This window comes from Xiphophorus couchianus, chromosome 6, assembly GCF_001444195.1.
Source record: "Xiphophorus couchianus chromosome 6, X_couchianus-1.0, whole genome shotgun sequence".
Classification (NCBI taxonomy): Eukaryota; Metazoa; Chordata; class Actinopteri; order Cyprinodontiformes; family Poeciliidae; genus Xiphophorus; species Xiphophorus couchianus.
Window position 1 is genome coordinate 25,529,139 of NC_040233.1, and position 23,390 is coordinate 25,552,528.

A 23,390-nucleotide genomic window follows, 5' to 3' on the forward strand; every position below is an offset into this window, starting at 1 on the left:
TCAATGGGAATAACCGGAAATCCTGCTGTCATCCACAAGGACTCTTAAGATAAATAATTTAATTACACTTTGGGATAAAGTTGTTTTTTTGGTCCTTTACTTAATTGAGAAGGAATAGTATCTTCCACCATGAAAACTCTGCAGTCACATTGAAAATTATTCAATTAGCATTGAATAATTTTAGCTAGTTGCTACTTTCCTTATGAACTCCAATGGAAGCAGCAGGGGTGTATTTACTTTTCCAAATTTAACAAGCTTCCCAAACTTGGAGGTAATTTACAGCAACAATTAGAGACGAACTGTAGACGACAAAAAACAAACGACACATGCTGGTCGAAACACATAATGCCCTGGATTTTTATTTCATTTTGTGACATTTCAAAAGGATTTCTTTTGTTCGTGTGTGTGGTGGTTGAGTCTACAAAACAACAAACGGAAAACAAAGAGTCATGAATCAAACTGGGAAACTGGAATGGTCATTGGGATAGTGGTACAGACAAAGAAAAACTACAAGTAGCCTTGTTCAGTACCAAACTCTTCACAGAAGAGAGCACTTTTTTTTTTTAGGTTTTTATTTTTTCCCAAATGAAGGCACCCGATAACATGTGGTTCATGGCCTTGCAGCCTTCAGGATAGCTTTTTTCTTTTTTAAAGTAGAGAAAACGTCTATTTTTTTCAATTCATACATGTTTGTTATTACATAGAGGCTGGAATGATAAATGTCAGTTACTGCATTTTTTTACTCCTTTATATATAGATATATATATATATTTTGTTTAGAGCAACAAGTAACAAAAGAATGAAGTTTTTCCATGAGCAAATTTAAAATAAAAAAAGGGAGGGTGATACAAAAATATTTATTTAAAAAACACAATGAGATGGAGGAAAAACAATGAAAAATGAGGCTGTTTAGTGAAAACCAAATGGTAAAATTATACAAAAGCAGCATCAGTCAATTAAAAAAAACAAATCATATAGTGCTTAGATACTTCAGAAGCAGCAAAGACTTCTGGGAAAGTCTTCATCCCAATTGTTTTGTTACTTGTCTCAGGAATAAAAAAATTTATGGAAGAACTTTATGGAGGAGCTGATGCCAAACAAAGGCCTCGCCTACCGGCCTGCGACGCCGCGGACTCAACACGACAAATGTGGTGGAACAAAAGAAACAGGTTCAATATTTAAAAAAAAAAAATATGTAGATGTATCTAAATGTAGCAAAACACCGACTACAGCTTGGGGGCACCGGTGAGAGGTACAGTGTATTTAAAATTTAGCAGAAAAAAAAAGAAAAAAATGACATGAATGGCGGGGAGAGGGAAGGTGGGGAGAAATAACTTTTTGTAAACACGGCACAATAAATAGATCCAACAGCAGGTTCTGCACCATGCATGTGATGACATACATTTTTCTGTGGTACAACTTTCACTCGTTATTTTTGCACCAGTTGCAGTTTGTCGTTTTCTCTTTTAATCTTTTTTTTCTTTTTAACTTTGTATCGAGTGCAAAACATCACAAATGAAGAATTCTGTATTCAAGTAATGTTATATACAAGAACGAGGGGCGGTGGTGGGGGGTATTTTGGGGCATTTAAAGGTGGGGCAGGGGTATTTATTACAAATATGCTGTACTGTACATATAATTGCCATATTAAGAATTTACAGACGATCTCTTATTAAGAAACGGGGGGAATTATCTGAGGGGAGAAGAAAATTTGTACGAGACGAGCATTGCAATTAAGTCCCAAAACGGTTGCCGTGGAAACCCAACCTTGCCGTGCTCATTCAGCCACCACTTGCATTCACGACTAAACAAAATGATGCATAGCACCTTAAAAAAAAAACAACAAAAAAACAAAGAGGAAATAAAAAGCTGAGGGAAGAAAACGGCGCCGCCGCCAGGTGAGGTTCCCCTCGCAGCCGGCGGCGGAGGCTACGTGACTTCCATGGCCACTGTGTTCTCTGACAGACTGTTCAGCGCTGGCTTGTCTTGCTCCAGATTCTCCCTGAAACGGGACAAAGGAAGGCAGAGGAGCACCGTTAGCTTTCAGGGTTTTAAGGTTTATTTGTTAAAGTGACACAAACATCAGGAAAAGTTTCAGTTAATTCCAGAATGAACTTTCTCAGCTTCTCATGCAGAATATATAAATGTTTCACCTCAATATTTAGTTCAACAAACAGCATTAATGATTAATGTTTATGGTAGAAATACAGGCTTCAACAATTATTTTTGTTTTTACTTTGATTTGAACTGATCTAAACCGTCTTTGGGAAGTTGCTTGTCGCAGTAGAGATGCACAACAGAAACCGGCTCATTGCTTAAAACAAGACAAAATGACTTGTTTTGGGTCCAACAACAAATTGAACCACTTGACTGATTTTTGCAGTTTCAATTAGCAAAAAGCAGTATAAATCTGTCCAAATGCATTACTACTTCAGCTGGTGGAACATGGCTTAAAAATACAATTTTTTTAACACCAGATTCAATTTAAAAATATTTTGTTTTTTTTAAATTGGATTACTTGCTTTTTAAAACAAAAAATACAAATGGCAGAATATATTTACAGAAAACAGCTTTAATCATCCCTTCTGTGAATTGTATGACAGTATTTAGACCAGGCTACAAAATCTTTTAATGTAACAAATTTATTCTGGTAATAACTCTTTATCCTCCCATTATTTCAACTTTATTGTCATGCAACTTAAGTTATTTATAAACCCAAGATCTTAGGTATTTTATTAGTATACGGTTTATATTGTTTTTATATATATATATAATTGGGTATATTTTGTTATGCTGCAGTAACGAGTAAATCCACTGTGGGATTAATAAAGAACTAATCTGTTCTATTCCCAGAGCTAAACATGGAGAAAAAACAGTCTGTTTTTATGCTCCTCTAATCTGAAACAAATATCCAGAAAACTGCAAAACTGCAGAAACACTGAGCTCCTCTAATCAAAGCTAAAATCTAATTTAACAGTTGCCTTTAATTAGTAACAACATTCTGTCTTTTTTGGTTCTTGATTGACATTTTGCTGTTTGATTTAGACCTGTTGCAATAAGCAATAAATGAATCCCATAATGAATTAAAACAAATTCAATAATTTTCATTTGCATGATTTACTGGTTTTATTTTCCTTCTTTCTACCTAAAGCTGGACGATAAAAATCTTCTGGTTTGGTGCTTTAGCCTCAACTAACCATTTTTGGAAGAACAATTTTGTTTACAGAGACTTCATAATTCATCTTATTTGTTGCTTCTGTTGTTCAGTGTATTTTGGATATGTAAAATTTGTTACAATGTTAAGCTTATTTATCTTTGAGAATGTTTTTGATTGCATTATTATTACCAATATATTACTTTAAAATGGCCTCAAAAACAACATTGCTGTCTACTGTAATAATTCATCGTCCAGTAAAATTTATTGTGACAAATCTGCTCTACTTCTAGAAATTTAAAAACATTTAAATTCAGCCTTCAGCTAAAATTGACCAAATCTGAAATAAAGAAAAGAAAGTTACAAAAATGTGAAAAGAAAAAAAAAAAAAAATAATCAGTGCATCTCAAGTTTGCAGATTGTAAAATAATTTAAAGAACAAAAGGTGTTTTCCTCACCTGGGCACCTTGTCCAGCGGGGAGGTGGAGGAGGCGGCCACCTTGGGTTTCTGACAGTTGGCGGTTGCCGCGTGTGCGAGCTTTAAGGCGGATGTCGACATGGTGGCGCTCAGCGTCCGCGGCGCGTGGATGCGCTTGCCGGTGGGGATCGCCAAACGGAGGCTGTTGTTTCCCAGCAGGATCTGAGTGGCGTTGGCGGGGGGGTGGGCTGTGCCGTTGTTGTTACTGGTGGCAGAGCCGAGGGCGGTGGAGCAGGGGTGGAGCAAGGCGGACGTCGGGGTGGCGCTGGGAGTAGCCGGGGCGGCGGGGGACGGGGACGCTGTGCTCGAGAGCGACAAGCCCTTGTAGACACCTGAGGTTGGGGTAAAAACGGGTGGTGGTGGGAGGGGCAGGAAGGCAACAAGGTGAGGGAGGAAGGGTTTGGAGATGGAAGTTGAAATTATCGACCGTCTTTTAGGGGAAAATGAAATAAATTCTACTTTTTAAAATGTTTTCAAAGGGGCCAGAAAACTGCAAAATACAAATTTAAAAAATTACTTTAGGAACACTTTACTGTGTTTGCGTATTTAAAAAGGGACCAATCTGGGTCTCTGCCATTTTAATGTTCATGCACAAGATTTTCTGGCTGTTGAAATCTCTCAAGTTCATGATTTCACATCAAAAATACAAAATCTTACCAAGTATTTTGTCTAATTTCCAGTGCAAATATCTCAGTACACCTCAAATAAGAAAAACTGACTTACAAGTAACTTTTCAGCAAGAAATATGAACTTATTTTACATCAATAAATCCTTAGTATTCATGGGCAAAATGTCTAGTTATAAGTGAAATAATCTGCCAATGAAATAAGTCCTTTTTTAATCAATATTAATGCATTATTGACTGTGAATAAGCTCTTCTATCTTGCTGAAAAGTTACCAGTAAATTAGTTTGATCTTATTTCAAGTGTATTAAGATATGTGAAGTATAAACTAGACCGAAAAATTTTGTGTTTTTGCAGTGTTATTGTTTTCCAAAAAGTCAAAATACTTTTTTTCTGTTCTGATAATCTACCAACCTGCATGTTCATTTTTATTTGAACTTTATACATGCGATCTCATTTACAAGAGACTGGTTTTGCTTAAAAAAAAGGGGGGGGGGAGGGGGGGGCTGAGATGATTAATCAATAATTGAAATAATAGCCAACTAACTTAGTAATCAATTAATCGTTAACTGTAGTAACCACCAGTTGAAAGACCACCAGTCGGAGCAGTAATTATGCCAAATTGTACAAAAATACATGTTGCAATTTTTTTTTATTTGTCTGCACGTTTGTTCAACCCAGAACTCCTCAAGTGGAAGTTTTAGCTTCACTTAATTCAATTTCTGTCAAGAAAATCTCTTATTAAGCACATTCTGCAAACCAATTATTAATCAAGTAATCAACAGATCAGAACTAAACTGTAGTGACGTTCAGCTAAGCAGATACGACTGAGCTTTTTAAAACTTTACAATAGATCATCAGTACTTCACTGAAGGAGTGCTAAATTAGTTAGTAAAACATTGATTCTTATTTTTAAAAGAATTTATTATTTATTTGCATCTTTTAATGCATTTCTAATATAGTTTAAAAAAGGCTTAAATAAAAAATGTGCAGAATGTGCCAGTTTTTTAAATCAATTAATCGTCAGAACAATCGATTAATCAATAACTACAATAATCATTACAATACAAGTAATTATGAAACTTTACTAAATTAAATAAGTTATTACAATATGTTTGCTAAAAATGAGCAGAATAAGATGTTTTTAGTGTCTGCTCACAAAAATAAAAACTGAAATTTGTCATTTGAGCAGTTGACTAGAAAACCCAGAAAAGCACTGATTTGTTAAGCGTGGTGAGGATTTTAAAAGAGAAAACTTACTTATGTCACCATCTATAAAATATTTTTTTGTAGTAAAAGTCCAGATTTAAGCAAGCAATAAAGGTTGCTTCTTGCTTCTCATCAGAATCCCAAATAAAGGAAGGCTTGGGGTCTCATAAATTTTAGTTTTCTGCTTTTATTTGATCTTTGGGGAAATTTTAGGCGTTTCATCCAGCGACACTCTAGGGTGGAGCGTTTGTGTCGTCGGCTGTACCTGAGGAGAGGACGCCATTGACTCCGCCTCCCAGGGCCAGCTCGTCCTTGGTTTTCAGAGCCAGCAGTTGTTCTGCGGAGACGAGGGCCGAGGCGGCGAAGTGAGCGCTGGCTTCGTCCAGCGTGTTCGCCAGACTCTGTGTGAGGAAGAGAAGAAGAGTTTAGGAGAAACCCAACGACTGAGCCCATGGCGGCCGCATGGCGGCGGCCTACCGACCTGTGTGCTGTTGGCAGTGCTGTTGGCTTGGTGCTGCTGCTGGATCTGCTCCAGCTGCTGCTTGTGCATCAGAGACAGCTGCTCCTGATGCTGCTGGTACTGTTCTGCTGTGAACGCTGAGACAGAGGAGAAAGTTAGCCATCTGGGAAAAACACACGTCTTTATACCACACTGAGATAAAATACTGCTGTACACCAATCCGGGTTACTTTGAAAGAAAAAAAGCTTCATGAAACACCGACTGCTGATTCTGGTTGTACGAAAGTAAAAAATCAAAGATGAATAGGAGGATTAACATGTTCACAACTTCATTTAGATATTTGACATGAAATGATTAATCGGATTACTTGTGATAGTTATTAATTCAGCAGCTGCAGGTACAACTGCTAGAAATAAGAGTAAAAAGAGACTCAACTTTTTTTTTATACTCGTTTAAAACTAAAACGATTAATCATGATTTATCAACTGTTGAATTAATCTGCAACAAAAATAATTGACTAATTATTAATGGAGTTTACAGACTCAGAAAAAGACGATTTGCTGAAAAAACAGAAATTAAGCCAAGACTGCACCAAAAAATATACATTTAAACTTGACTTTTATCCACAGTCAGTTTGGAGAAAAACAAACTAACAGCAACTCGGCAAACGCCTCAGTGTAAAAACATTGCAGAAATCACAAAAGGAAGAAAAAAGTAGATTGAGTTCTGAATTTGCCATTGGTTAGTTTAGATTTTGAAACATTAATCATCTCAAAACTTTTTGCTTCAGTCTGATTTTAATACTTTCCAACAAACAGAAAATGAAAAAGAAAGACCTATGCTCTCGTAATATGGTGGGAAAACAACCGTCCAACCTTTTCATTTAACTTGGGAAATGTGTCAAATATTTGCAGTGGATCCCAGTTTTAGTCCCTTTAAAAACATCTGTAACTGCCTATTTTTACAGGTCAAACACCAAACATGTCTTAGTGATATTACATATATACATACGCATGTATGCAATACGTACATACATACATACGTACGTATGTATTACATACACACGTATGTATGTATGTATTACATACACATTTACATATGTATGTATGTATGTATGTATGCATGTAATATGTACATACACACACTTTTCATTGTTTGGGAATGAAAAGCTGTGAAACCAAACTGGTTCTCAAAACAACCAGGTAAACATCAGGTGAGAACTTTAATGCGTTTGGATCAAATCTGCGTCACTTCATTTATCTCTTAGCGTTTCTAAGCAATCAGTTGGATTTCCCAGTGTGTGCAAACAGAACCAGAGTCGACTTGCGGGTGAAACCAGAACCTGTTCAGATGTAACAGCACATCTGGTGTAAAGCTAAAGCTAATCTTCAGAAGCAGGAATTCAATCACATCCAAGTCAGGAAAAAAAACATTAAAATCCTGCTGCTAGTAAAACATCAGCATTTTCCGCCTGACTCTTGGTTTTTGCCTCGAGTCTTTTGTTTTTTCACTTTTTATTGATTTCAAAGTCTTGTTTCTCATGTTATGGAATAAAGCGGCTTCATGCTTCTCTGAAATATTGATTTCCTCTGTCCCCTGCTGACCCATAAGTTTTCTATTCCACAGCATCTGAGACTACTAGTCCCTCTATTCTCCTAGTCAAACATCTGATAACATCTTCAGCATATCAAATTCCTCCAATCTAAAGTTTTTCCAGTTAACTCTGCACCGCTGTAGCGCAGCCTTCAGCAGAAGAAATCTGTTAATTTGACTCATGCCTGGGCATTTTCATTACCCAGGCATTACAGCTTCACACAGTTTGTGAAGCTGTGTTTGTGCAGCTTCACAAACATAATCAATAACCAAAAGCAGGTAAAACAATGTTTGCACCACCATCAGACCAGCTGCACCTGAATGCCTTCAGAGTGCAGCGTTTAGCCTGTGAGTCAACACAGCAACAGATCCAGAGTGCGTCATGAATTTATTCATCACATCCAGGTTTAATTGACACCTCTGGGATTGGGAGGGGAGCTCAAACTTAAAAACAAGAACCAATCCTTCACAAAGTAAATGGCAGGAGTCGAAGCCATTTGGTTCTGTAAACAAATGCACAATTAAAGCAGATGCAGTAACATTGTTAAAATAACTGATATTGTTATATGACTGACACTGGAAGAATGAATTATTCAGATACTTGAGACAAAATCAATACAACCCGACTCATTTGTCCTTGCACAAATAGTCACACTTCTTCAACAACAGCTTTTCACAGCTGATTAAACCAAAGAGCTGCTCCAAGTTTAAAAATAACATGGAAAAAATCTCCAGAAAAAAATCGTGAGTAACACTTTTTGGACAAGCAGGAAAAGAAAAAAGTTATTTTGGGATAAGTGGGGTTCCCCAAGGTTCATTCCTGGAGCCACTACATGTTTCCACTAGCTTCCACTAGTGAACCTTCAGAGCCGCACAAAGACTGTTACAAAGTCGGCCTTCTATCAGATGAAAGACATTTCCAGGATAAAAGGACTAATCCCCCAACAAGAGAAACTCATCCATGGTTTATTTTTAGTCACATTTATTACTGCAACAGTGTCTTCACAGGTCTGCCTACACTGCAGCTAACTAATGCTAGTTAGCATAGCCACTGATGATGGCAGATAAACAGCTTTCCTGTAACAGCTAGTTGATTCTCTGCAATCTAGCAGTGAGTACATGAGGTTGATTGATAGCGCTAAGACCCTTCTCCTGGCTCTGATTGGTTGATTTTGGTTGGAGTGATGCATTTCTTCAGATAGCAACAGCAGCTCTGGTGTTTTTCACAGATTTGTCTGTGAATAATCTGTGCATTGATTTATCGGCACTAATTTCCTCAACTTTGGGAAATTGGTCATTGGCTGATACTTCCACGTCAAGCAGACCTTATCCACCGATCTCATCTACCTCAGCTCTAAAAATCAGCCTCTGGGCCTCTGTGGTGGTGCAGGGGGTTAGCACGCCCCACGTTTGGAGGCCTTAGTCCTCGACGCGGACGTCGCGGGTTCGACTCCCGGTCCCGGCGACCTTTGCCGCATGTTTTTCCCTCTCTCCCCGCCCTCTTTCCTGTCTACTGTCAGAAAAAATATGAGCCACTAGCGCCGCAAAAACTCTTTGGAGAAAAAAAGTGAAAAAAAAAAAATCAGCTTCTGTCCTCTGTTCTGCAGTGAGAGTTTTGTCTGACAGACCTGACCTGACCCACCAGGTCATGTTTGCACTTAATAATCACACCACTGTTACCAACTCAGCAACTTTCTTGGCAACATTTCAAACAAAATTGGTATTAGCAAAAATCAGAATCGGCAGAGCAGGCAGTTTAAAGATTGGAAAACTGCCATCAGTGCAACTCTATAATCCGTCATGACATGGTGAGAGTTTCAACAAATATGTTTAAAAAATTTTTTAATAAAAGTTACACACTGCAGCTTTAAAGAACCCTCTGAGGCTACTTACCAGCAACGGGTGTGGGAGGAGGGACCACCCTGGCCGGGCGCTGCGATCCGAACGGTCGTCGGCCAGCTGAGGCGGCGAGCGGGCGCTTCACGCCTCGACTGATCCTCCTGAACAGCGGCTGGGCGTTGTCCAGCTCGTGTAGTGGTAGTGTCCGAGGTCTGAAGTGCCTCCAGCGGCACGACTTTATATTAGACAGTATCTGGCTGAGGTCCGAGGAGGGGGGCGGCGCCGAGGGGGGGGAACTTCTGTCTGAGGTATTCGTTTCTGAGGTACCGGCGAGCGCGTCGGGAGCCGGCGAGTGTGAAGTCGCAGAGGGAGGCGGAGAGGCGGGCGGCGGCAGGTCGGGCGTCTCCGGGTCCAGTTGGTGGAACGAGTCATCGTGGTCCGTATGCGCCCGGTCCAGCAACACCCTGCAGGCCCACAAGAACCAGTCAGGAAAAACTTCTTTTAATTAAATCAATGTCAACAGTTCATATAACTAAAAAATAAAATAAAATAAGGAATCAGAATAATGTCTGCCCTCTATTCACATAAAAATAAAATTAGCTTCTCAGCTCAGAAAACTATTACAGACCAGCACCGGTAGGAAAGTTTGGACCAATATCAGTGTTGCTGTTATGGCAGAAAACTGACATTTTATATATTTCACTTTGATAAATTTGGAAAAAAGAAAAACCTCCAGAAACAAGATAAAAATAAATATCGGTTGTTTGTGTCGGCTCAGTTTTATTTATCGAACCGATACCGATGTTAATGCCGATATAATGTGCTTCCCTATTAGACATATTTCAAATACTCAAACAAAATAAACAAATTCAACACCACATCGCTTTATGATGATGATTTTCAAGTTAATTTTAAATCCAGAAATATTAAGATTGTTAAAGAAAAACATTTAATTTAAATGCATCTTTCTGAAGCAATGTTTTCTTATTAATTTCAGTTCCTTGTAAGTTATATTTGCTTTCTCTTTTTCCAAATCTGATGGGTAAAAATAATTATCTTAATAATTTTAAGATGTTTAACTATCAAACCATGACATTTCAAGAAGTTTAACTGTGTAAATATTGGGTTTTTGTTATTTCTGTATCCACTTACAGTAATAAACGGCTTTCTTCTGAAAAAAATCAAAATGTAATCTATATACGTTTTACAGGTATTAACCCAAACTTCCACACAGAATGTAAAATATGGAACAATCATTGAGTTATACAAGTTATAGTTTAACTACATAAGATTTCCATGACATTTCTTTTTCTGTATCTCCACTCTAACGTGATTGTGTTTCAGAAAAAATGTCGTCGTGAAGCAGAACCGACCTGCCGCCTCGTCCCACGCGCCGCCGCGCCATGCCCAGGCAGCGGCGTGGAACCGTCAGCGTAGTGAGGCTGTAGCGGAAGCGCGCTTCGGCCAAGCCGCCGTCCCACGCGCCGCTCCACGGCCAGCTGCCCACCAAGTCCGGACGGGCCTGGACACACAGAACAGCAGCGGTCAGCCTGACCCGACCGTGAAGGGAACCACGTCTGCTGCCGATAAAAACCTCGACTGCAGGCTAACAACCAATAACGCATCGTTTAACAGTTTTTCACACAGTAAAATTCAAGCACATTTCAAGAGTTTTCAAGGTAAGTTTTCTGACTTTTCCAGCACCTCATCCTGGAGATGAAAACACAACAAAAGAACTAAAAAAAAAATAGATTATTTAAATTCACAATCACATTCCTGAAAGTCAATTTTTTTATGTATTTTTGTCTAAAACATCGCTTGGCAAAAAATGACTTAAGCCATCATGTTAGGAAAATGATGAAATATTATTTATTACTGTTAATAGTTTTTGTGTTGTTATTCTACACTCTACAGGAGGCACAGGGTAAGCTTAATATACGGCAAAATTTTATTTTGAAATGTTCCGAAACAGCTTTTTCCCACTTGCCATCAGACTGCTGAACTCTTAACTGGACTGCACTCAAAAACTGGTCTCCACTTCATACCTTGCACATGTACAGAGCTAAATAACTCCTATTTTACTGTCAGTCCTGCACTTTATATTTTATATTCATATTTTATACTGTATTTTATTTTATTCTGGAGTAACCTCACAACATTGGAACCTCAAAACATTGTCCTGAGCCGTATGCAACGAAATTTCGTTCTGTATACACCCTGTGCATGCAAAATGACAATAAAGTCAGTCTAAGTCTAACACCTTATACACCTTATTGGTAAAAGGAACAAAATAAAATCCTGAAATTTCACTAATTTTTTTTACGTTTAACAGATGATCAATTAGTCATTGAGAAATTAGATATAATAAATACTCATTACTTTGAAACAATCCAAATAAACTTTTCTGCTTGAATTATACAGAGAAAGTCACAAAACAGAATCTATAAAATTTGTTCTCTCTCCGTTTTCTGGTGTTTTGCAAATAAAAATAACTTAAAGTATACAAGTAATTTTAAACTGAATTAACTTTAGGTAGGAGAAATAAATGTGTTTCTGTCTTTATTACAAAAATATCTGGTTTCAACTCAACATTTTCCAAATTTTGTGTTTTAATCAAAAGTTCAATTGCACTTTATTACCAATCTGTGCAGTTTGAATATCAAGTACTTTCCAAACCTTGAAAGCACCTCATTGAAATTCAATTCCAGGATTTCCAACACCTGTTTTAAACGCGGTTTGTTCAAAGCTTGAGTTAAAAGTTTGAGGCTTACGGCGTAGTACTGGCAGCCGGCTCTCCTGCGAAACGCGTACGCTCCGTCAGGGTCGTTCTCCTCCTCCGCTTCCGAAGAGCCTGAGTGGAGCTGTGGGCAGAAGAGGTCAAAGGTCAGGGTTCCAGTCAAGTTCAAGGATAACAAGTGCATTCACCATGAAGTTGTCACTCTCAGAAGTGCAGAGATTTAAACTGAAACTGCACCAGAGAGAAGATGGGAATGATTTCTGACAGTTTGTTTTTGTGTTTAAACTAAACCCAATAATGTGGAGGTTCATCTTTCCTTCATTAATACGAAAATAAACCAAGATTAAAAGCGAGATTCAGGGCTTCTGTTCATTTTTATTAAATGTTGCCTGACAGCAAAAGAACTACGAGAAAAAAACTACATAGATGAATGAATTTTAGCATTTTTAAGAATGTGTCAACATCCTGACAGTTCTTTTTTCCAAATTTGGAAACGGAGATATTTTCTCACACTTTAGTTTATAGAGCAAATATCTTAGTACATGTGAAATAAGACAGAACTAACTTTTCATCAAGTAATGGGAGCTTGTTTCAAGTACAAAATTTTACATTGATGAAAAAGTACTAGTTCAATTGGCAGATTATTTCACTTGTAATTTTTCATCAATATTACTTTTTTAAAAACTTTTACTTAGAACATGCTCCCAATACTTGCTGAAAAGTTACTTTTAAGTTAGTTTTGTCTTATTTCACATGTACTAAGATATTTGCCCTATAAACTAAACCAAAATTATTTGGTAAGATTTTGTGTTTTTGCAGTGCAGACCTCGAGAAACTTAAATCAAACTCCCTCGTTTGATCGCTGACGATGAGCTAACCCGTTAGCGCCTTACCTGGGAGTAGGGCTCGTCGTCAGAGCTGGGGAAGTCGTACTGGTTCAGGTCCTTGGCGTTGAACACGACCGGACCCGCGTGGTGGGCCGTTCCCGACGACAACGGCAACATCTTCGGCTTCTTCTCGTATCTCCTCTTCGGCCGCTGGGGTTCTGCCTTCTCGGGCTGCGAGAGCAAAGCGTTAGTACGACAACGTTCTGGCACCGCTAAGGCTAACGCCACGTTCCTGACAGCAGCTTCACCTTGGACTTGTAGTCCTTGGAGTCCAGATGGTCCTGGTGTCGGTACTGATTGGTGAGCGGAACCAGGGGGATGATCTGCGGCCTCACCAGCGCCCGCTCAGCCAGAACCTCCGCCATTATTTCTCCACCAAAGTCCGACATGGAGTTTCTGGAGACGGAAATGAAAGCATCAGTACAGAGTTTCCACTCTGGAATATTTCAGAGTTTGAACACTTTTCAGTAAAATTCAAGAACTTTTCCAGGACCACGCTTTGGAGATAAAAACAATACAAATGAACTAAAACTAAGAAAAGAGTTTCAGTACACCTTTATATATATTATAATATATATATACACCTTTATATATCTTATTTAGTACAGTAAATTCTTTTTGTAGTTTTACTATTTTATATCTGACAGCAGGAACAAAATTTTATGTTTTGAAGTGTTTCTCACTCACCCTGCACACCTGACTGATCCAAGAACGAAACACTAATTTAACAAAAAAAATTTCAAAAATGTTGTTTAATGTTTAAAATGTTAGGTAATCAAAAGAGTTTCCAAAATTCAAAATACTTAATTGATCCAAAAGGGAAACTAAATGTTGTGGTAACTCATTAATTCAAATCCGTCTAATCTGTTATGACATTTAAATAAAAAGCTATTGGGAATAATAAACTCGCATAGCACTGAAACAATTCAAAGAAACTATATTCCGGTAACTGACCTTCATTGTCAAATTAAATTATAACATATCGTCACTTTCCTAAAATAACTGCCCAAGTCATCTTTTACCAAAAGATGAATTAAGCAAAAAACAAAAAAAACAAGAAAATTTACACAATACACAAAGAAAGTTACAAACAAAATCTCTAAAAGTGTCCTTGCCAAGTTTTCTGGCTTTTAACAAATATAAACTTTAGTGATTCTAACTAAACTAAAACAAGAAAAAACAAAACTAATGTCAGTCTTTTTATTAGGTATATGAAAATATCTGGTTTTAACTGTAAATAATGTTTTCAACAAACGGTTTGTATTTTATTATTTGAGTGTCAAGCACTTTATGCAGAAATCAAGCACCTTCCAAACACCTGACTGGAATTTATAGGAACTCAGCTTGTTGCTTCGGTTCCGTTTGGGAAGCAGAACTTTGGGTCTGCAGCGGGACTCACCGCTTTTCGACGATCTCCAGCGTGAGGTGCAGCAGCTCCCTCTTGCTCTTCTCTCTCCTCTTGATCATCTCCAGAATGGTGACGGCCCGGCTCAGGTCCCTGCGGAGCTTCAGCATCTTCTCGTACGACGCCTCGTCGTTCTTACGGTTCTGAGCGAGGAAAGGGAGACGCTGCTTTAGACAAACGACCCAGCCGTCAGGAGTTTGAACGCTTGTGAAAAGGATTAAAGGCTCATGTTTGATTCATGGCCCTCAATTAGCATTTAAGGCTCTGATAAATAAATGAACAAAACCACGAAGGTCTGATGACAAAAACATGGAAGCTGAGGCCTCAGACTGTTAACTTTCTGTATATAAATACTCAAAATGACTATTTCAGCTTGGATTTGTGGACAAATGTCAGTCACTTACAGAATAAAGAAAAAATTCAATAAAAAACTTGCATAAATATATATTTAAAAAAAAAAAAAGCAACCAGTAATTTAAGGAGTTTTTATATTTTCTAGAACTGATTGGTCAAAAGTTACTTTTAAAACAATTGTCATTTTACCAACTCAATAACTGACTATTTTAGCAACATTTCAGATAAAAAAACAAATTGAATAGCTTTTTTTTAAATCAGTTATCGGCCAGAATTGGAGCGCCTCTATTATAAACCCAACATGACTAACTATTTTATCCAAAAAAAATTTTATTGAACAAAAATTTGTATTTCACTGCATGTTTAGTCTCATTTAAATTCAACTTCTAATTTCTAATAAAATCTGTCTCAGTTTTCCACAAACCAAACAGAATTGTAATTTCGTTTTATAATTAAATTCATTCATCAAAGCCTTGTTCAAAACTGAAAACCTTTTAAACCATGAATGGAAATGTATTTCTCGATTTCTCTGTCGCAGAGGGAACAAAAGCTGACATTTAAATCTCACATTTTCTATGTTTAAGGATAAAACTAAAGCTGTAAGTTTTTCCATCTTATGTCTGCTTTATTTGTTCACATAAACAAACCGTAACACTTAAATCACATCCAGATGTCTCATAACTGAATTAAAACGACTAATCAGACAGAAAAGAAAATCACCTCTGATGCTGCTTTTGAATAACAGCCTAACTGGTTCATTAGAAAACTATTGTGATAAAAACTCAAACTGGATTAAAATGCTTCAAAAAAACAATAATATGAGCCACAGAGTCGGTCTTCTACATTAATCAGTAATTTAATGTGACCTAAACTATTAGATTTAAAGTCACTGCAGGTCCGATCCACTAACCAGCATTTCAGACGTTGAAACAGGAGTGTCCAAAGTCTGGTTCAGGGGCCATTTGCAGCCCTTGGAATACTTATTCATGGCCCCCCATTCTAAAATCCAAAAACTGTGAAAATTTGGTTCTCAGTTCATTCATTTAATACAGAAGAACAAAATTTAGAATATTTTAAGGGGAGATTTTTACTGAAATTTTAAAAATAGAAAACATTAGGTAAAACAAAGTTTTGACTTTTACCAGACACATTTTTCCCAATTTTTTTAGATTTTATTTGAAGGGAATGTGAAGTTGGATCACAAACATGCAGCAACATTTACTAAGGTAAAACGGAAGTGAATCTCTTCATTAAGATTGGCAACTTTTTCAAATGACTCCCCAATTTATTCTACAGAGATGAGAACAGACAAAATATTTTACTTAAAAAATAAAACACATATTTGGAAAATCTATGTTTGTCTTTAGTAAAGACAATTTTAAGTTTACAGATCTCTTTTCTACAAAAGTCTAAATATGTTGTTTTGTCAAAAATACTTTAGTTTATTACTGAACAACTAAAAGTTAATTAAACTTTTTTTAAAAAGGGGAATATTTTTGTATTTTTGATTATAAAATAAAAACTGTGGCTCATGAATACTTTATATTTGGCACATTTGGCTACAGGTTTGAACACTGTCTATATCTCGAACCGTCAGGAAACATGTTAGTCAAAAGTTTCATGACTGACAGCAAGTTTCCCAGCAGAGTATAATCCACGTGTGTCTATTTTTAGCTTTTCACGCAAAGGTAAGAGTTCATTGTGCCAACGTCAGAGCTGAAGTATGCAGAACATTTACGTCCCTGCAGCCTGGATCCACCCAATCTGTTCACGCTTCACAAAAAGAATGAGGAGGAAACAGAAAAGAAAAAATAAATCCAAGCAGGTGGAACTAAGTGCCTGTTTGTTCACAATAAAACACCTTCATGACTCAACAGCTTATGCAGTAAAAAAAAACCCTAAAAGATGGAAAAACTTGCTGAAAACAAGTGCAGGGTTTTGGGAAACGAACCTTCCTGGTCTGCATCTTCTCGGTGCGCCGTCGGAACGCCACGTACGGGTCGCCGGTGCTTGAGCCGTCCCGCTTCTCCTGCTTGACGGTGGGGATCAGGGAGTTGGCCTTGCTGTTTTTCCTCTTGCGGCTCCAATAGTCGAACACCTCCTTGATGAGCTCGTCGTCTTCCTTCAGCAGCAGCTTGGCTTCGGGGAGACTCACCGCCTGGGAGCAGAAAACACACAAAAAACCCCCGACTCAGATCGCTGAATCTTTAGCGGCTTCCAGCTGCGGCGGTAAAATCTGACCTGCTGTCCGCTGCCTTTCTCCAGCCGGTCGATCATTTCTTCAAACTGAAGGCAGCTGATCTCCATCTTCTTCTTTAGCTTGTTGACGAAGGCCTCGTCGTCCGTGTCCAGGTCGTAGTCTGGCTGCTCCGTGTCCAAGCTGAAAGCTGAAAAAAAATATATATATATATATCAAACACGATTTTATGGACATTAAAAAAAGGTTGTGAAAATTCCAACAATATTTCAGTCATTAAGCCGAACAAAAACAAACAGTAGCTCACAATAAAATGCAGTCAGTCTACTGGGCCAGACTAAGAAAAAAACGTAAGAGAATAAAGTGATAATATTGAGAGAGAAAAAAGTTGTACGAGAAATTAAATCATGCAAGAATAAAATCAGTGTCACAAGTAGTAAAAAAATAAAATATAATCGGAGAAAAAACTGACAACACAAGAATAAAGTCATAACAGAATAAAGTCATAAGACAAAAAGTCTTAATATGAGAATAAAATCACAATATTTCCAGAAACAAAACATTAACATTAGTTGATTGAAGTTGTAATTTTACATAAACTGATACAAACAATTAAGAGATGCACAGATATGAAAATTTGGGCGGATATCAATATCCGCTATTAATACGCCAGTTATGGCCAATTTACTGGTATTGTGTACATTTCACTACCGTTTTGACACCTTAAAAAAAAAACAAAAAAAAAAAAAAAACAAAACACTCAACCAAAAACAAACAGCAACAAGATAAAAAATAAATACTGGTTGTTCTTAACGGCCCAGTTTTATTCCTCAGTCCGATATAAATATCGGTCGATGCCGACGTTAGTGCAGATATACCATACATCCCTACAAAAATTTTTTTATTAAATGTGGAAACGTTTGTGACGATTAAACTTTGCCATCGGTTTTACAAATGGAAAATACTTCAACATTAAATCATCATCAGACTTTGACACAATAGTGCAAACAACTGCATCCATTTCAAAGAAAGAATCCCAGACTTAATCTTGATAACCATTGAAACTTTGCTTTTATTAAAACAACTTTAATTTAGTCATTTTGATATTTTAGAACATTTTTCTGCATTAATTTCTCAGATAATTCCTCATCCAGGCCAATTATAACAGGCCGACTCAAACCGTTTTAAACAACCACCTTCAAATATCCAAAACATTATAAAGAAACCAGGAAGCATTGTGCTATGAGGTCAAACTAAGTACAGGCAGCAGCTCCATTCATCAGAAACAGAGCAGCACAAGGAGACCAAAACAACTGGGACATGCCGGACATCATAGTCTGGATGATCATCAGGCTTAATTACACAAACTTTGACCTTTTGGATAAATGAAGGATTAATTCCTGCAGCTAATGAAAAGCAGCACTGCGTTTATCTATTAAAATGTTTTTAGACAGTTTGCCAAATGTAATTCATTTTTTTCTTACTGAACCCCCAGCAGATTATTCACCTCAGATCTGAAGCTTCAGAAACAGATTTAATCAATATTATTGATTAAAAAACTGGAGAGAATATCTCCTCCGACTCTTCTAGAATGCATTTTGTGCCGTTAGAAAGTCAGGTGAGAGATAATAAACTGATTCAGATCAATAAACATCATAAAAACTTGATCAAATCTCTGACAGAAACATATCGTCTCAGAATAAGAACAGATAAACAAAATGGCTTCAAAACGAACATTTAATCTCATTCAAATCAGACACTTTCAATTAAAAGCAGCAGCTGTTACTGAAAAAAACTCCAGATTAATCATTTTTGATCTTCAGAATGATGAGGATTTCCTTCAGGTTTGGGAGAAACCTGCAGCAGCTGTGAGATGGACCAAATGTTTTATTTTCACCTCCAGCGGCTGCGGAGTTTGAAGAACAGCAAATTGCTTTTCTTTGAGAAACAATCGTGAAAACCACCAGTGACACAGAAACGCAGAGCGATCTGGCAAACGCATTTCCTCTGAGGTTACAGGGCGAGGAAATCTCCCCGACAATCTGCAGCTAACCAGTACTTTAGTTAACCATTAACTGGATTCAAAAAGCTGGCACATCCTCAAGATTTCTCACATTAGAAATGCATTAAAAGATCCAAATAAATTCCTTTTTTAGTGAAGACAGACATTTAATTGACTCAAATGCAGCAACACAGAATCCATTTAGTGTTTAGTTGATCATTTGTAGAAAATGATGCATCTAAAGCTAAAATAATACAACATGCAAAAAGCTCAACTTAAATAAATGTTGCTGCAGCATAAATAGTCCCAGAAGTTATTGTGATAATATTGTTGTTTTGAGACAATTTGAAAGTAATATAATGGTAATAATAATGTAAGAAAGATCGATAAACTTTAAATTCTACATTTAACACTGGAACTGGAAGACATTTAAATAGCCAAAATAAATAAAAACAACAATTAGAATGAATTATGAAGTCTCTGTAAACAAAATTGTCCTTCAGAAAAAAGATTTAGAATATAAATTATGCAAATGGAAATTTTTGAGCTGTTTTAATTTAACCTGGGTTTAGTTGATTTATTGCGACAGGCCTCTGTAGGTCGGATCAGTTGATTATTTTGTGGATTACTGATGAATAATTGGAGAGCAAAACGTGCCAACTAGATTATTTTTATTACAGAATTTGAACCAAGTGAAGATAAAACTGCCACTAGAGTTTTAAGTTAACATATTAACAGAAAAAAGTTGTTTTTTGTCTCCAACTGTGTGAGGCTGCAGATGGATACGTATCCGATTTAGTTCCACATATGGAAGTGACTGATCGGGTTTTTTGGTGGTGAAAAGATCAGAATCGGGCCGTTCAAAAAACAAATATTGGTGAACGTAGCCTATTTCTGGCCTGGGAACAAACAACACAATGAACTATAATGCAGGTAATTTTTTTTTTTTTAAATAGACATGTTTTAAAACATAAACAGAATTATACTTTTAAATCCATTATTTTCAATTAGATTCAAAACAACTGCCTCTATTAAATTCCAATTGTATTTTTTAGTAGTTTTGAATTTCTGCTAACTCTGTTCTTTCAGCTAATGAACTTTTGAGTCTGTATACTCCAGTTACCGATTAATCAATTACTAAATTAGTTAATTAATGAAAGTAATCACGATTAATTGGATTAATTGTTTCGGCCGTGAGAACGTGACAACTCCGTAAAAATCTCCAAGTAAATGTCTGAAGGCCTTTATTTGTAAAACACATGATTACTTTATTGACTATAATTTGTTGGGCTATGAAACAGGAGACTCACGCTGTATGTGAATGAGCTGCTTTGGCATTTTGTAGTCGCCGGGATAGAGGGAGTCGTAGTAGGTGATGTTGCTCTCCGCCTCGGGGACCGGGATGACCATGTTGTCCCGCTTCTCGCCGTAAACCTGCTGCGCCGAGATGGCCCGCTGGAGATGGTGTTCCTGTGGAGAGAGAGAGACAATAAAGAGGCTGCTGCAAAAAAATAAAAATCAGCTAAACGCAGTCGGTTCAGAACGATCTTAGATACTAAAGTATCTGATCGCAACTGTACAATGTATGTTTAAAGAAAGGAATCGATTTCCAACCTACATTCACAAAATGTTTTGTGACAGAGACAGAGTTTAGAATTTAAGACAAGAAAATATTTTTTAAAAATTTATTAAAGTAACCAAAAAAAGAAGGTTTTTGTATATCAATGTGTGGAGTAGATTTATAGCTTGGAATCTTAAACGAAGTGCAAATATAAACTATCTTAAAAATGGTTCAAATGGAGCTTATTGGAAAATATGTTGAATATATGCAAAAATGTTATTGTTGATTTTAAAAATGTATAAATAATTGTCCATTTAAGGATCAGAATGTGAGGTTTATGTGTCAGTGTAAGAATAATTTAAAAGTTCATCTGGTGTTTGGAGATTTAAAAGCTGCAGTAAGTTGATGAGTATGAGAGGGGCAGGAAATCATAACATCTTGCATCTTGCAATTATTTTCTGTTTTTACTTTTCGTCTATTTGAAATAAGTTTTAAGGAGAAACCAAAACAGTGCTGGACGGAAACATTTCCTGCTCCTTACCAATAAAAAAACAAAAAACCTCCTCACCCCCCACTTCAGTGGATTCTTCGGTTTCTCCCTGAAAAGTCCCATCATGTGGGATCCTGTGATCTGCTCTCCTACCCATTTAATTCTCCAAAACATAATCGTCTTTTTCAGCTTCTCCATACCAATAACCAAAAGCGTCCGACAAACATATCAACCGAGATTCGCAGAGTTAAAGCAACATTTTCTCCTTTATGTTGCAGGTCAAATATTAAAAACTAAGAGCTCCCACTATTTCTGATATGAAAACAAACAGCAGCGTGTGTTTACTGTGGTTAATGAAAAGACAGAAGTTTGTTAAATTAGTGGCCCTCAAAAATTTAATCAAATTAATTGTGGTTTCTGTCATTAATGGACAAGATAACCAACATTTTCAATTCAGAAACCCTTTCTGTGGGGCGTGCTGTGGTGGCGCAGGGGGTTAGCACGCCCCACGTTTGGAGGCCTTAGTCCTCGACGCGGACGTCGCGGGTTCGAGTCCCGATCCCGACGACCTTTACCGCATGTCTTCCCCCCTCTCCTCACCCTCCTTCCTGTCTGCCTACTGTGGAAAAAATACGAGCCACTAGCGCTGCAAAAAAAACTCTTTGAAGAAAAAAAAAAACGAAACCCTTTCTGTTGCTAAATTACTGAATAAATATACATATGAACTGAATAATTTTTTTTTAATCAGTTTTTTTTTTTTAGATTATTCAACCATCAGATTGATGCAAAGTTTTTCACGAACCCCTGATCAGTCATGGATCTTTAAAAAATAAGGATTGTGGATGCTAACATTAGCGTATCCAGAGGTGGGCAACTCCAGGCCTCGAGGGGAACTTCCTCTCCTGCAACTTTTAGATGTATCTCTACTTTCACACACCTGAGTCAAATAATGAGGTCATTAGCAGGACTCTGGAGAACTTGACTGCACTTAGGAGGTGATTCAGCTGTTGGATTCAAGTGTGTTTGATCAGGGAGACATCTAAGAGTTGCAGATGGCCCTCGAGGACCAGGATTGCCCACCCCTGGCGTATGAGCTGCTGCAGCATGTTTAGCATTGCGATGCTAGTTTAGGTATGAATAGCTTCACTAAGTTAGCTCCTTTGAGCACAGCAATAGTCTTTCCCAAAGTCCCATCAAATAAATTTTTAAGCAGAAATTAACCCTCAGTGGGTCAAAAGAACTGGCTTTGCTATCCATCCATCTCATTGGTGGTGCATCAGATTTACGGGTGTACCAGAAACACAATAGAAAGGTTCCGTCTGGGACATTTTGTATGTAAAAAAAAAAAAGGAAAAAAAAGTTAAATCTATGTAATTAATTAAAAAACAAACATGTTAAAGTCCGGACTCTAGTTTAAAAGTATACCTCTGTTTATCCACTGAAATCTAATTTCCTATTGGACTCAAAACAACCTGCAGAACAGTTTACTCTCTTGTGCATTGAACAAGAAGGTTAAATCATAAACCACAAGCCAGAATCAGCCAGGAAAACCTGGTCAGTGCATCTGTTGTTCAGTAAGGACACATCTAACTTAGTTCAAAATGCTTTGACATAAATTCTGATTATTTTACTTATAATATGGAAAAAATGTCTTGCTATAAGTGAAATAATCTGCCAATGGAACTAGTAATTTTCAAAACAAGCTCCTATATCTTGCTGAAAAGTTAATTGTAAGTTAGTTTAGTCTTATTTTAAGTGTGCTACGATATTTGCACCAGAAACTAGAACAAAATTACTTGGTAAGAGTTTGTGTTTTTGTAGTGTGCCATTCTAAAACTGTGATAAAGGACCGCTCTAAAATATTGTGATGGCTGAAAAGGGCCCCAGGGCCACATTTTGGACACCCTGACCTAGAGAGAACAAATGTGGAGGGAAAGTCCGGAGTGTTTTCCCTCCATAACTGCCTATCATTTGGCTCATCTAGCTGCCACCTGCTGCTGGGCGCTCAGAGGGAAACGGCCGGCTGGTTTAAACGCTTCCAGTCGGGTTTAACCGCTGAGCCTTTAACTCCGGCTGGCTGTCTGCCAGCAGACTGAGCCGCCTACAGAGTCCGCTGGGAGGAGGTGTGTCTGTTTGCCCTGAGGCAGACCCAGACAAAGGCATTCGAGGCACAGGAAGTTGGGAGAGAATGAGTCGGCGTTTAACAGGGGGTATCAGAGTTCGACCAGTTCATGAAACACTGCCATGCTAACGTCAGAGTTAAGTAGAAATTCAACTTGGCCTGTCATGATCAATTGTCCCAGAAGTTATTGCGATAAACAATAATGTTGAGACCATTTTCAAGTAATATAATGGCATAAAAATGCAAGAAAACATTCTCAAATACCAATTAACTTTATAT

The 23,390-nt window shown here is 37.4% G+C and overlaps 1 protein-coding gene across 2 annotated transcripts in view; it reads right to left on the minus strand.

The window, feature by feature from the left end:
* Positions 1 to 330: 330 nt before the first annotated feature.
* Positions 331 to 23,390, minus strand: part of epc1b (enhancer of polycomb 1b) — a 37,841-nt gene continuing 14,781 nt past the window's right edge. For both annotated transcript variants that reach the window (XM_028021032.1, XM_028021031.1), the window contains 13 exons: positions 20,249 to 20,408; positions 16,981 to 17,126; positions 16,691 to 16,897; positions 14,380 to 14,528; positions 13,229 to 13,376; positions 12,987 to 13,151; positions 12,128 to 12,217; positions 10,730 to 10,878; positions 9,411 to 9,820; positions 5,946 to 6,061; positions 5,730 to 5,865; positions 3,613 to 3,964; positions 331 to 2,002 (listed from right to left, as the gene is read on the minus strand). In XM_028021032.1, coding sequence (XP_027876833.1) covers positions 1,930 to 2,002; positions 3,613 to 3,964; positions 5,730 to 5,865; positions 5,946 to 6,061; positions 9,411 to 9,820; positions 10,730 to 10,878; positions 12,128 to 12,217; positions 12,987 to 13,151; positions 13,229 to 13,376; positions 14,380 to 14,528; positions 16,691 to 16,897; positions 16,981 to 17,126; positions 20,249 to 20,348 — 2,241 coding nt within the window. In that variant the 5' untranslated portion in view covers positions 20,349 to 20,408 and the 3' untranslated portion in view covers positions 331 to 1,929. The remainder of the gene's footprint in view (positions 2,003 to 3,612; positions 3,965 to 5,729; positions 5,866 to 5,945; positions 6,062 to 9,410; positions 9,821 to 10,729; positions 10,879 to 12,127; positions 12,218 to 12,986; positions 13,152 to 13,228; positions 13,377 to 14,379; positions 14,529 to 16,690; positions 16,898 to 16,980; positions 17,127 to 20,248; positions 20,409 to 23,390) is intronic.